This window comes from Sphaerodactylus townsendi, linkage group LG06 (genome assembly GCF_021028975.2).
Source record: "Sphaerodactylus townsendi isolate TG3544 linkage group LG06, MPM_Stown_v2.3, whole genome shotgun sequence".
Lineage (NCBI taxonomy): Eukaryota > Metazoa > Chordata > Lepidosauria > Squamata > Sphaerodactylidae > Sphaerodactylus > Sphaerodactylus townsendi.
The window spans coordinates 117,587,296-117,602,100 of NC_059430.1; the positions used below are offsets into that span (position 1 = coordinate 117,587,296).

The 14,805-nt window shown below is 48.2% G+C and overlaps 1 protein-coding gene across 2 annotated transcripts in view; it reads right to left on the minus strand.

Moving 5' to 3' along the window:
• LOC125435649 (retroviral integration site protein Fli-1 homolog) overlaps window positions 1-4,298 on the minus strand; it is a 57,494-nt gene extending 53,196 nt beyond the window's left edge. For both annotated transcript variants that reach the window (XM_048501932.1, XM_048501931.1), the window contains exon 1: window positions 4,175-4,298. In XM_048501932.1, the coding sequence (XP_048357889.1) occupies window positions 4,175-4,192 (18 nt within the window). In that variant the 5' untranslated portion in view covers window positions 4,193-4,298. The remainder of the gene's footprint in view (window positions 1-4,174) is intronic.
• Window positions 4,299-14,805: the final 10,507 nt, after the last annotated feature.

Sequence of the window (14,805 nt, forward strand, 5' to 3'; positions counted from 1 at the left end):
AGCCCCAGGTTTGAATCTCTGCTGTGGAAGCCTGCTAGGTAACATTGAACCAGTACCTTCTCTTTCAACCTCAGCAACATTGTAGGGTTGTTGGGAGGATAAAACAGAGGCAGAGACCACGATGTTGTAAGCCGCTTTGGGTCTCCCGAGGAGAGCAAAGTGGGGTATAAATAAACCTCAACTCAGACGTCTGAATTGAGCATGAGACTGGGTGTATGTGTGAGATGGGAGCTGCTCAAAGATTAGGCTGTCTGACTGACATGATAGCAGTTGGTGGGGGACCCACACACTCTATTTGGCTCAGCAGTGCTGGTGGGACCGCTAATGCAGGAAGCCAACGCAGGAAGTTGGAGACCGCAAAGCCGGAAGTGTCTGTTGCTGCTGATAAGGGCTGCCTGCTGAGAAATGGGCTCAGAAGTTGCCTGCTTGGGGGGGGGGGGTCGCTTTAAATAGCTCTCCCATCTGCTATAATAAAGGCCAGAGGCACTCGGAGGGGGGACAATGGAGGGATGGGAACACAACTTCCTGCCATGCCAAAATCCTGGGTATGGCAGGGGGTGGAGGGGTGAGGAAGGGTAGTCAGTTCTTAACCTATGTAGCTATAGTTTCTCCTCATCTGGTAGTACAACTTATGCAGAATCAGGGATGGATTTGTCCAGGAGCCCAAGATGCAGGTTTCTGACCAAGCCTGGGATGAGACGTCCCCTCCACACTGAGACTGGGAGCAGAGCAGCCAAACCACAAAGAGACACCTTGATTGTAGTGGTGAAAGAATGGGACTAGAGTCTGGGAAGTCCAGGACCAGACCCATACTCTGTTGTGGAAGCCCACTGAATGGCCTTGAACCAAACACCCCCCTCAGCCTAGCCTACCTCGCCAAATTGTTGAGGGAATAAAATGGAGGAGGAGGGAGATTGAGGTAGTCTCTAGACATATTGATGTAAACTGCCAGCACTGTTGGGAAATTCCTGAAGATCTGCGGATGGATACGCGGGGTGTAGAGCCTTGAGAGAGTGGGAATTGGGGAGGGGGGAGACCTCGGAGGGTATAACCCAGTGATGGCGAACCTATGGCACGGGTGCCAGATGTGGCACTCAGAGCCCTCTCTGTGGGCACGCGCACACAGAGTTTGTCTTGAAATGCTCCCCCACCCACACACACACATCTAGGCTGGCCTGGGCCACTGGACTTGATGTGCATGCACCTCAGCGAGCAGAGAGGACTCGGCTGGTGGGCCTGGTACCTGTGCTCCAGGTGACTGCTACCCGGGGGGGGGGGGGCAGAGGCAGCAGAGATGCTAGAGAGGCGCAGAGTGGCAGATATGGGACTTGCTGGGGGCTACAGCAGGCTAGCCCCTGCTCGAGGGGGTTATTCAGGTTAAATTGCCGCGTTGGCACTTTGCAATAAATAAGTGGGTTTTGGGTTGCAATTTGGGCACTCGGTCTCGAAAAGGTTCGCCATCACTGGTATAACCCTATACATTCCATCCTCCCAAGCAACCATTTTTCTCTGGGGAACTAATCTCTGTAACCTGGAGAGCATTTGTAATTTCAGGAGATCTTTAGGCCCCACCTGGGAGCTGGCAACCCCAGAACCACCCTGAACACCATGGAGGGAAGCTGGGATAAAAATCAATAAGGTTGCCAGCAGATCGGGGTGGGGCGGGGCGGGGCGGGGAGGGGCGGGGAGGGAGAAATGTCTCTGGTTTACCCCTATGTCTTTAAAGACAGTTTGATCAACGGGTTCAACAAAAAGCTTTTCACAGCAGGGAGATTCTCACTTGCTTAGACCTGCAGAAAAAACAATCGTACAAAGCCTGTGGCTGCTGCCTCTGACTTTCAGTAGAGGCATAGCAAAGATTTGGCAGTGTGAGGCCAGGCTGGGATGGAAGGGGACTATGGCTTTGATATGTCTTAAGGTTTCGATGTGCCATATTTCAGACTGCCTATAAGTACTCCAGGTTATTTAATTCAGCCTATTTTTCACCTGGATTTTAATTCTGTCAGGCTGGCTGTGTGTCTGTTTCAGCCCCAAAACAAGCAGGTGTCTAATGGTATCTTAAAGACTTGGATCTGGTGGAGTGAGATCTACTCCATAAAAGTTTTAGCTTTATGCTAGGAGAAAAACTTGTTCTATCAGCTGGTTCTATTGAGAAGGGCCATCTTCCTTTTACTGGCAGGGCTTCAAGAAAATGCTTCCCTTGTTTTTGACCCTATATTGCCACAGAGAGAGTTCTTAAAACTGCATAAGTCAGCATGATCCTTAGCCACCCTGCAAGGTACACCACTATTGCAGTTCCTATATTGCAGATAGTAGGAAGGAGATAAACGAATTTGCCTAGTGACTTCATGGTTTAGCTGAAGTTTGAATTCTGGATTCCCAGTGGGTAGCTGAAAGCAGTAAATTCTTCTAGGCGAAGAGAAAACTGACATGCAGAAATCATGAATAGGAAGATTTCCCCATTACTTTGCCTGCTTTGGTCATTTTTTTTAACCTCAGGATGCTATTTAAAGGCATAGGAACAGCGTTAATTTAAAAAAATGTCAACAATGCCTGTTGTTCATAATAAGCTCACAATGCTAGGATTCTTGCCGGGAGAGCTCGAGAAATAGGGATGCCAACTTTGTCCGCCACCCCTGCTCGTTGGCTTTTAACAAGCTGCAGAAATTGTCAAGCAGTGATATTTATTTCCCTACTCTGAAGATCTTTACCTGCCGATCAGAGAGATGTTAATCGCAGAAAAGCTGGAGCTAGTAAAAAAAAAGCCAGAGTTTGGTTGTTCCACCTCCTCTCTCCCTCCGCAGTTAAAAAGACACCGTAAATGGCTTCGGCACCAAAGCAACTACTGTTGTCCTTTTTAGTAGGTGAAAAGTTTGCCAACGCAGATGCTGAATTCACCGCTAAAATGGCATCTGGTGTCACAATCTGGTTGAATGCGCAAGCCACGGTGTTTCAGAATTCTGCAGTTGAAGCAGATTCATTCTCTAGAACAAGTGAAAACCCTCACTCCAAGATGGTGTGTATAGACAAGCAACGTTTTCACATGCTGCGCCGGCACTGAGCCGTCCAAGGAAATAACCCTGAGAACAGGTCTCTGTTGTAGTTTTAGGTTCCTTGCCAAGCGGGGGGCCTTGGCAAATGCCCAATATTGCCACCCTCTGGGGCTGACCCTGACAAGGCATTTCTTGTTTTGGAAATCTAGATCAGGCCGATCCTAATTTACTGCTGAGCCCAGCTTAGACCCGCTTGCAAGATGTGACAAGATGCCTTTCATGTTGCGTTGATTACAAATCCTGAACCTTTTTGGGGGGTGAGTCTTTTAGGCACAATTTGACCTGCCGGGGGTCATCAGATGAGAGACAGTTCGTCTCAACCATCATTTCAAAAATAAAATAATGTGACTTTCTTTTTAAAAGCAATCAGTTTCTCCAAGAACACACCCCTCAAAGCCAAATCTGATTCCACAGGATTTCTAAATCAAGGCAGAAGAAAGTCAGAACCTTAAAGACATCTCTAGACTCCAGTGACTGGTTGACAAAACCTGATCTGTGATAAACAAGAAAATGATCCCCCAAAACCCCCAGTGGTTTTTTTTAAGTTGTAAAGAATAAATCAATCTGAAATCTGGGGGACAAGAAAACACCAGTGCTCGACATCCCAAAGGAAACTTGAACTGACCTTTTATGATGGGAAGAACCTCCATTTTGTGGGATCGCAGTGACCCCGACTCTTCACAGCCATTCCTAAAACTTGATGATTTGACAATTGTAGGCATCCCTATAAGAATCTCTTTTTTCCTTTGCACCAGAGGAACTGAAAGAGAAGGAGCCCGGCCTTCCCTTATCAACGTGTCGCGGGGTCCCTGATTATCCCCCCAAATAATCGGTCGGTCAGTCTCCACAGTCGAAGGAGGTCTCCTCTTCTAGAGCTGAAGGCGTCTCTCGTGGTGGTTTGGTTTGGGTTTTTCAAGCTCAGAGACATCAACCACCACGAAAGGGAAGGAAGAGGAAATTTTTTTGTACCAGAAGGAAAGAGCGGAGGGGGCCCCTGTTTCTGGAACTGGGTGTGTATGAGAGAGGAACTGCACCAGAGACCAGCACAGAGCAAGACAGACAGAGAAGGGGGTGAAGGAATCAGTGGCTGATGGAGCCGGACGAACATCTCCAGAACTTACCTTAATGGGGCAATCCATGGCACGCCTCTACCTGCTGCTTCCCGCCTAGAACTCCATGGGCAGCCAGCAGAGTTGCATTGGCAGGGGTGGATCTTGCACGGGGGGCCGGATGAACAGGGCTCGGGTGTGTGTGTGTGTGTGTGTAATTTTGGGAAGTGAAGTCACACAAACCACCAGGGCTGGTTTCCTATTGGTGTGACCGAGCTTGCAAGCTCTGAGCCTTTTTTTCTTCTTCTTCAATAGCATCGGTCGGTTTGAAAGGGTTTTTTTTTATTTTTTTGCAAATTGCAAATGGTGTATGGGGGGGTGGGGTAAGACAGGCCATGAGATAAAGAGATTGAGAGATGCAGTGATGGCAAGAAAAAGATGTTGCTCACCTTAAGGACCAATGGATTTCAGTGGGACGATTCTTTAGCTTGGATTTTTTAGAACTCATGGGAAGAAAGGTGCTAACAACCAAAAATGAGAACTTCTGTAAAAACCAGAACTGTAAAAACTGGTGTCTCTGATCTGAAACCCTGCTCCTTATTAAGAAATGTTGAGAGACTGGAACAGAAGTCTATTGCAAAGTTTATTATATATCTCCCTCCCTTTTTACAGCAATATCCTCTTCTGTTCTACTCTGAACCCTCTTCCTGCATGAAGGTATGTCATGCCTTAATTTTACATTTGTTTTGTTTTCCAGTTTCTGTCATTTTATTTGTTTGCATGGTGTATCGGAGGGCTTTCTCGTTCAATTGAAAAGTTTTTCATATTTTGTAATGTGCCCTGAGTCTTGGGAAGAAAGACAGGCTGTGGATGAAGTCAGCAATGGTCACAGTTACTCTGGACAAGGGTCAGGCACTCTGCACATGACCAGAGGCTTCTGGATTACCAAGCAAGCTGTGTTGTCTGGGAATATTCCTTGCAGAAGCAAAATACAGACAAGAGAGTCTAGGGCTTACTTTGCAATGATGCGGATTCTTCTGGAGTTCTGGATTCCAGCATGAGTGGCCGCATCTAGATATTTATTTAACAGCCTGTATGCCTGTTTGGAGCTGATAGTAAATCCAGCTCTCAATCTTTGCAATTGGTTCTAGGCACGTAATCTGAATCATGCTGTTTTGTTATACAAAATGTCACTCCCTAAGCCTGGCACCACTTAGACTGACAAACTGATGGCAGCTCTGGTTGGGTTGTCAACTCTGGGTTGGGAAATTCCTGGAGATTTGAGGGTGCAGTTTGAGAAAAGGAGGGACCACAGAAGAGGATGTGATGCCATGAAATTCACCCTCCAAAGCTGCCATTTCTTCCCGGGGGTGGGGGGGTGGGGCTGATGTCTGTCATTGAGAGTTCAGTTGTAATTCCAGGAGAACTCCAGGTCCAACCTGGAGGTTGGCAGCCATAGTTGATGGGTGATCTGTCTGTATTTTAACCAAACAGAAGCAACAAAAGGATATAGTGTGAGACCATAATTTAAATTAAACACTGGAACACTATACCTAGGCTGCAACAATATACAAGGCACACATCTATCCGTCCAAGTAATGAGTGTGTATTTATTAAGCAAAGTGTGACAAAACAAATCTATCTGTTGCTTAGACCGATTTTGTGGGGACGCATTTATAGGATTGCATTTAATTTGTACAATACATATCCCAAAGATAGTGATCCTGGAATATTATGGGCAAGCCTGAAATATTACGGTGAGAAAGAGGACAGGCATCCACGAAACGAGCATACACCATGAGGAAGCTCATATGAATTTGGACTGTCTTGACACTGTTCATATGATCAGTATCTGAGACCTGTGCTTCGAGCACAGCCCACTGTGTCCTGATTGGATGGGAGGCTCCACGTTACTCTTAAGGGCGCGTAGTTCGAATCTGGATTCAACCCCGCCCCCCCAGTGGTGGGATCCAAAAATTTTAGTAACAGGTTCCCATGGTGGTGGGATTCAAACAGTGGCGTAGCGCCAATGGGGCTGGGCAGGGCACAACGGGGGCGAGGCCAGGCATCCCGGGGGTGGGGCATTAATAATTTCTCTGTGACTGTAAAAAACTCTTACTGTAAAAAAAAAGTTCCTAATTTCCAGCTGGTATCTTTCTGTCCATAATTTAAACTCATTATAGCAAGTCCTATTGTCTACTGCTAACAGAAACAACTACTTCTCCTCTAATTGACTGCCTGTCAAATACTTAATACTTTCAAATAGTTTTTGTTTCTCGAAATCAAAAGAAGGATACTTTCCTTAAACAAGGAACTTTACCATATTTCTAAAACATGTTTTTAAAACAGCCCAAACAGGGAGAATTATCCCGTTTTCTACCTTTGCTAACCAGCCACATAGGAAACAACAGGACTGTATGATTTTTGGACCTAATGGAATTTCTAACGGAAAAGCAGACCCAATTTGTAACCCCCTCTTGGCACACACAAATAATTAGTAACCCACTCTCAGGAACTGGTGAGAACCTGCTGGATCCCACCTCTCCCCCCCCCCCCCCAACTTCCCCACTGCTCCAGATTGCACACACATTTTTCGAAAAGGTCAACTCTCTTCCAGGTTCTGAAATAACACGTGCTGGGAATGGGGGGTGGGGAGCAACAGAAACGGGATGAATGCGCGTTCAGCACTGGTGTAGTGGGGAGTTTTGCTGGAAACCTGGATGTTTGGAGTGACGAGCACGCATCTAATCATGAGTAAGGAATCGACCATGGACAGTTCTCTTAGAGGACATTGAGAGCTGTTCTGTGTCTTTTGCAGATCTGCCTGTTTTCATTTTGCATACTGTTGGTTTAATAAATACACACCCTTTCCTTGGATGGATGCTCACTTTGTATGTTGTTTGCAGCCTAGTTATAGTGTCCCGGTGCACTTCAACCAAAGCCCAGTGGTGGGATCTAAAAATTTTAGTAACAGGTTCCCATGGTGGCGGGATTCAAACTGTGGCGTAGCGCCAATGGGGCTGGGCGGGGCACGACGGGGGCGCGGCCGGACATTCCGGGGGCGGGGCATTCCTGGGCAGGGCTGTGGTAAGGACGCAGCCACTGCGCCGTTCCTTGGGCGGGAAACGAATTCACGCAAGCGCAGGCTGCCACGTACGCCGGTGCACCTCCTGCTAGACTGCTTCAAGTTCTGCGCGCTACTGCTGAGAGGAGGGGCGTTAACTAAGGCAAAAATCACATGGCAAAATCACCAATTAGTAACCCCCTCTCGGCACACACAAATAATTAGTAACCTACTTTCGGGAACCTGTGAGAACCTGCTGGATCCCACCTCTGGCCTTACCCCACACCCACTGCCAGTGGCCAGGTGAGAACTGGGAACCCTAGATTCACATCATTCTGTCGTGTAACGATGGTTTCTTAACCCCCCCCCCCTTTGATCTATTTAATGTGACCTCTGTTTTTTGTAAAGACCAATCACAGAAGATATTTAGGAACAAGCCATATTTCGACAGTTCGTCGTTTTTCACAATTGCAGGAGGGGGACAGTGAATGATGCTTCAGGTGGGATTGTGCAGAGAAGCGGTTAATGTGGACGGGAACTGAAGTGTCCTGTCAAATTAGGAAGGGGAACCAAATCCTTGGTTGGTACATCACAGCCTACAGCTGCTTAAATTGCATTCTTGTTCCCTAGGTTTACATTAGGAGGAGGGGGAGGGAAGCAATGGTTGCCAACCTGCTGGTAGGGCCTGGAGATGTCCCAGAAGAAGAAAAAAAAAACCCTGATCTGTAAAGAGATCTGTTCCCTGGTGGAAAACGTCTGCTTTGGAGGGTGGTCTCCATAGCATTATTGCCTGCTGAGGTCCCCCCTCCCAAACCATACTCCTGCTAAAATCCACACACCCCATATCTCCTGGAATTTCCCAAACCAGAGTTGGCAACCCTAGCTTAGGTAGAACAGAAGACCCTCAAGAACATCACTTGAAACCTGAACATGGGAGGGTTTCTGGGACGTGTTTCTAGGGGTGTTTTTGTGTGCTGCTGTGTACTCACTTGTGTACTACCTGTGTACTACCTGAGACTTTTAAGGAAGTAACAACTGGATGGAAAACTCCTGGTGTCCTTTTACCGCTGTGCTATAGAGAGTGTCTCAACCTACTGCATCTGTGTATGGTTCTCCAGTTGCACAGTGGCAGATCGGAAGGCGCTCCAAAGGGTGATCACTACTGCACAGAGGATTATCGGCTGCCCTCTCCCCTCCTTGGAAGAACTCTATAATTCCCGAAGCCTAAAGAAAGCCCAAAATATTCTGAGGGACCCGTCTCATCCAGCACACTCTCTTTTTGAACTGCTACCATCTGGTAGGCGATACAGGACTATCAAGTCTAGGACAAAGAGGCTTAGAGACAGCTTCTACTCTAGAGCTGTGGCTATGCTAAACTCCGCGGCTTCGTGTTGATGTGTTTGGGGCTGTGTAGGGATGGGCGGAGGAAGGGGAAAGTGAGGATGGGGTATGAGTAAGAAATTGTATGAGTATGATGTATTGTATGAAATTGTATGAGTATGATGTATGAGTCTGAAATTGTGTGCATCGAGGAATGCGGCTGTAAATTTCGTTGTGCGTGCACAATGACAATAAAAATGCTTATGCTTATGCTTACAAAAGGAACGCTCGGAGTCAAGGTCTGGAACGCCGCTACTGATACCGAATGAAGCTGGCTCTGGGCTGGACCTGTCAGTTCTCCAGCTCAAGAGGAGCCTCATGATTCTCCTTATGAGTCTGTGTGTGCACCTGGGCTGCGCTTTGCGGGGAGCCGTGGGGGCCTGTGGTTTCCGGTCGCCGTTGTGCACTCTTTGCCTCAGTGCTGGGGCCGTTGCACAATCTCACGCTGTACGTTCAGGTCCAAGCGGCCTCGCCTGGAGAATCCCTGAAAGGAGACGAAGGGGTAAGAAGAGACATGAGGAGGGGATTGTCAGGGTCCCCCTCCCCCTAATGGGAGAATATCACGCCTGCTATGAAGGGAATTTGCAAAGAGATTTCACAAGTCAGCTGGTCAGAGGGGAAGTGTTGAGGCTGAGTGGTAGAGCCTCCCAAGCGTTGCATGCAGAAGATGGCAGGTTCAATTCTCAGCACCTCTGGTTGAAAGGTATCAAGAAACAGGTACAAGGAAGACTTTTCTAGTATATATTCATCTCTTGTTTAAATTTTTAAGCTGTCTTTCCACCTGGCAGAACTCCAGGCAGTTTGCAATGCAAAGAAAACAATGATGAAAAACACACAGAAGACCACAAATCAAGGCAGCCCATAAATTAAAAAAACTAAATTAGAGCTAGCATGGTATAGTGGTGGATGCTGATGCGGAGGGAGGGAGAGGGGAGGGAGGGGTGGCATGCAAGGGAAGGGAGTGGGGAAGGGGAGGGAGTGAGGGGTGGCATGCAAGGGAGGGGAGGAGAGTGGCTCGGCATTTGGACATGGCCCACTCACCCAAGGAGAGGAAGGGGAGGGAGGGGAGGGGTGGCAATGCCTGGAAGGGAAGGGGCGTGAGGGAGGCGGTGGGGTGCAGCATGCAAGGGGAGGGAGGGAGGAGGAGTGTCTACATTTGGACATGGCCCACTCACCCAAGGAGAGGAAGGGGAGGGAGGGGTGGCATGCAAGGGAAGGGGAGGGAGGGAGGGAGGGGTGGCATGACAAGGGAGGGGAGGGAGGGGATTGATTTCCCACTCCTCCACAGAAGCAGCAGACTCTTATCTGGTGAACTGGATTTGCTTCTCTGCTCCTCCATGTGAATCCTGCTGGGTGACCTTGGACCAGTCACAGTTCTCTCAGAACTCTCTCGGCCCACCTGCCTCACCAAGGTGTGTGTTGTGGGGAGAGGAAGGGGAGTTTGGAAGCTGTTTTGAGAGTCCTGTGGTTGAGAAAAGCAGGGTAGAAATCCAAACTCCGCCTCCTTTTCTTTCTAAATTTATCAAATGCAGTCTTAAATAAAACTGTCTTCAACTGAAGGAGAGTTTAGATTTACACCTAACCTTTCTCTCCTGTAAGGAGACTCATGGCAACCTACAAACTCCTTTCTCTTCCTCTCTCCACAGCAGACACCTTGTGAGGTAGGTGGGCCTGAGAGAGTTCTGACAAACTGTGACAGTGGTTCAACAGTGGTAGAACATCTGCTTTGCTTGCTGAAGGTCCCAGATATAATGAGTGGCATCTCTAGTTAAAAGAATGAGGTGGTGGGAAAGACCTTTGCCTTCGAGCAGCAGTGGCGCAGTGGTTAAGAGCTGGTGCATTCTAATTTGGAGGAACTGGGTTTGATTCCCCGCTCTGCCATTTGAGCTGTGGAGATTTATCTGGGGAATTCAGATTAGCCTGTGCACTCCAACACACGCCAGCTGGGTGACCTTGGGCTAGTCACAGTTCTTCTGAGCTCTCTCAGCCCCACCCCCCTCACAGGGGGTTGTGAGGGGGGAAGGGCAAGGAGATTGTAAGGCCCTTTGAGTCTCCTACAAGAGAGAAAGGGGGGGATCTTTTTCTTCTTCTTCTTCGCCAGTAGACAATATTGACCTTGACATATCAATGGTTTGACTCAGGATAAGGCAGGTTCATGCATTCACGCTGTTGAGAGGATTCTGGGCGGACGGGGGCCAGGGGGCCACCTAAGGCTGGTTTCCAATTGGCATAACAAGAGGTTTAAAAGCAGGAGTGGGGAGGGGAAGAATGAGTCTCCTTTTCTCCCTTACCCAACAGAAGGGTGTTTGTTACACAATCTACGGGTTTGTGGTTTAAGGCTGTTTAAGTGCAAAGGGGCTGGGCTATGGGGTGATGAAACAAGACCTGGCCATTGTTCCTCTCAGTCTTCCGCACAAAAAAGAAGACACCCCAGAGATAAGCCATGTGGGGTAATACGGATTCAACTATGTATGTACAATCAAAACAGAGAATTTGTATGTGTGTGCGTGCAAGCAAAATCCTGAATCAGTGAAGAAATATCATTTTGAGGGCCTTTTGAGTGTTGGAAGACAGTTTTCAAGTTACACCAGTCTCTTCCCCTGCTTGCAAGTGCAGGATGTTTGACTAAATATTTGAATAAATAAAGCCACTCGTGGGGTTTTGAAGTTATTAGAAGGTTGAGACCTGTGAGATATCAGGAGAGGATTCTGCAAATCCTAGAAGAAGAGGAAGAAGTTTGGATTTGTACCCCACTTTTCTGAACCGCAAGGAGTCTCAAAGTGGCTTACAAACTCTTTCCCTTCCTCTCCCCACAAAAGATACCTTGCGAGGCAGGTGGGACTGAGAGAGTTCTGAGAGAACTGTGACTGGAGGAGTGAGGAACTGAACCGAGTTCTCCAGATGAGAGTCTACCTGTTCTTAACCATTACACCACTCCGGCTCTCTACACATTTTGCCAAATCCCCTCCTCTGGTAGAGTTGCCAACCTCCAGGTGGGACCTGGAGATGAAAACGGCAGTGAAGAGAGCAACGTGGGCTCCTTTAGGCCGGGTTGCCGGGTTGCCAGGAGGTGGCTTGAGATCTCCTGAGATTACAACTGATCTCCAGCAATAGAGGTCAGTTCACTTGGAGAAAATGGCTGCTTTGGAAGCTGGATTCTATGGTATTGTGCCCCACTGAAGTCTCTCTCCTGGACTCTATGGTATTATACTCAGCTCACCCTAGGCTTCCTTCCCCCTCCCCACCCCTCAAAAAGAATCTCCGGGTATTTTCCAACCTGGAGCTCGTAACTTTATCACCAGCGGGGAGATAGGTGTGATATAAACAAAGCAAACAAAAATCTATTTGGATGTGCAGAATTTCTTGCACTTTTCTATGGCTCCTCGTCTGAATCCGGGAGACGTTTCACAAGTGACGGTTGGAGAAAAGAGAAGGCCTTTTAAAAAATGCAAGCGGCAACTCCCAGTTCACAAGCCAAACGGCTATACAAATTGTTGAAAAGTTTTAAGTGCCCACTAATGCACATGAGTTCACAATGATGTGTTTTGTGTGTGAGGAGAAAGAAAAGGTGTGGCACGCTCCTGTCTCTCCCCCCCCCCCTTCCCTCGCCCATTTCCTCTGCCAATTCTCCCTGGGATTACAAAAGATTTTCCATCACGACTGCAAAACTGCAGAACGGTGACTGCAAACACCCAACACTCCTCCCACCCCCCCCTTTAAGGTCTAGGAATAGATTTGGGACTGTTTGACTGTTTGGTTAGTGGAAGAAGAGGGGCACGAATGATCTGATTCCTGCAGTCGGCTGGGTAATGTTTCTCTCATACCAGGGGTGTAAGGAGGCAAACCAGGCCTGGAGCTAAAACTCTGAGTTGGGATCCCCCCCCGTGGCCACTCCACCACGACCACATTTTTTTTGGACCAGGACATTGGTGCTTGCAGGGGGTGCATTTTTAGACATATCAGCACCAAAATTTCAGCATATCATCAGGAGACTATCCTTATGCTACCCCCCAGGTTTGGTGAGGTTTGGTTCAAGGAGTCCAAAGTTATGGACTCCCAAAGGGGGTGCCCCGTCCCCCATTGTTTCCAATGGGAGTTAATAGGAGATGGGGGCTACAGTTTTGAGGGTCCATAACTTTGGCCCCCCTGAACCAAACTGCACCAAACCTGGGGAGTATCATTAGGGCAGTCTCCTGATGAGACCCTGAAAGTTTTGAGACTGTGCCTTCAGAAATGTGCCCCCCCCCCCGCCTGCATTCTTTGCTAAGGAGATGGGAGCTACCCTTTTGAGGGTCCATAACTTTGGACCCCCTGAACCAAACTGCACCAACCTTGGGGGGGTCCCAACAGGACAGTCTGCAGATGATATCCTGAAATTTTGGTGTCGATACATCCAAAAACGCGCCCCCTGCAGGAACATCCCAGAAATTTGCCCAAGGATCTTTGCTCTGCATTGAGTTTTCTGCATTGCTGTCAATGGGGGTTGGAGGCTGGGGGGAGGCTTTCTTTTACTTTTTTACTTTTATTTGATTTCTACCCTGCCCTTTCCCAGCCAAAGGCCAGGCTCCCCTTCCAACTGGGACAGAGAAAAACTTGCTACCGGTCGTTCACGATATCTCTTCGCAGCTGCAGCGCTGAAACACTTGATTTGTTTATTGCTTGATCCCCTAATAAAAATATAAGAACATAAGAACATAAGAACAAGCCAGCTGGATCAGACCAGAGTCCATCTAGTCCAGCTCTCTGCTACTCGCAGTGGCCCACCAGGTGCCTTTGGGAGCTCACATGCAGGATGTGAAAGCAATGGCCTTCTGTTGATGCTGCTCTTGAGCACCTGGTCTGCTAAGGCATTTGCAATCTCAGATCAAATCTCAGATTAATGTAAATAAATGCCCCAAGTGTTTGCTGCATGATGCCTTAGCATTCATGTGCATGCATTTACGAATTATGGGTTGCTTGATGAATCACTGGTCCATCATGGAAGCAGGTCTCCCGGGGCAGGGGTTCTTATATCACCTATGATCCATCGGACCCTTTTAACTGGAGACACAGGGAATTGAACCTGAGGCCTTCTACATGTAAAGCATCCTCAGTCACTGAGCCACACCCTTCTCCTCCAGTGGCCTATTTTCCTCACTTATCTTACATGGAATCTTGGCACTTGGCAGTGGAAGCCGTGAGTCTTCTGGAAAGGGGCATGGTCAGGAAGACAGGTTGGGTTGCCAGTCTCCAGGTGGGGCCTGAATGCTCTTAAAATGGCAACTTACAGTGCGAGTCTGCTAGCTTAATCCATATTGAAAAGAACTAGGTATTTTGGGTAAATGAGTGATGGGCTCAGTATAATGCTCATTGACTTCACCCTTCTGAAGCCTTGCTGCCGGGTGAATCTGTCCGCCAAGTTGCCTGGAGATCAGTTGAAGTCCTAGCAGATCTCCAGCTACCACCTGGAGGGTGGCAACCCTAAGACAACAGATGATTTCCCATGGAGGAAATGGCAGCTTCAGAGAGTAGTGTCACATTCCCGCCAAGCTCCCTCAGAGCCCAGTGCTGTGATTGTTCATAGGCTGTGCCCTCAAAGCTTCGAAGATATAATCCCCCCCGCCCCAATTTGTAAACACCTGTTGAAAATAAACAGACATGATGACGGAGGGAGCTCAAAAAATGGCGCCAAGGAGGAAGTCCGGGGACTGCAGAGAGGCGTGGGAAACATCTTTTTTTTTTTTTTTGGTTTTAATAGATTGTTTATTCAACATAACAACATTACAGAATAGACATACATTGTCTCACAGTTAAAATTTTACTGTGAGACAGTAAAGGGGCTGACAATCTCCTTGCCCTTCCCCCCTCACAACAAACACCCTGTCAGGTAGGTGGGGCTGAGAGAGCTCCGAGAAGCTGTGATTAGCCCAAGGTCACCTGGCTGGCATGTGTGGGAGTGCACAGGCTAATCTGAATTCCCCAGATAAGCCTCCACAGCTCAGGCGGCAGAGCGGGGAATCAAACCCGGTTCCTCCAGATTAGATACACGAGCTCTTAACCTCCCACGCCACTGCTGCTCCTCCTTCAAGGCATCAGGCATTCAGGGGTAGTTTGCCATTGCCTGCCTCTGTGTAGCCCTCCAGTATTCCTTGGTGGTCTCCCATCCAAGTACTAACCCGATGCTTCTCCCTAAGAGAGAACCAGTGTGGTGTAGTGGTTCAGAGCAGGTGGACTCTAATCTGGAGAACCGGGTTCAATTCCCCACTCCTCCACATGAGCG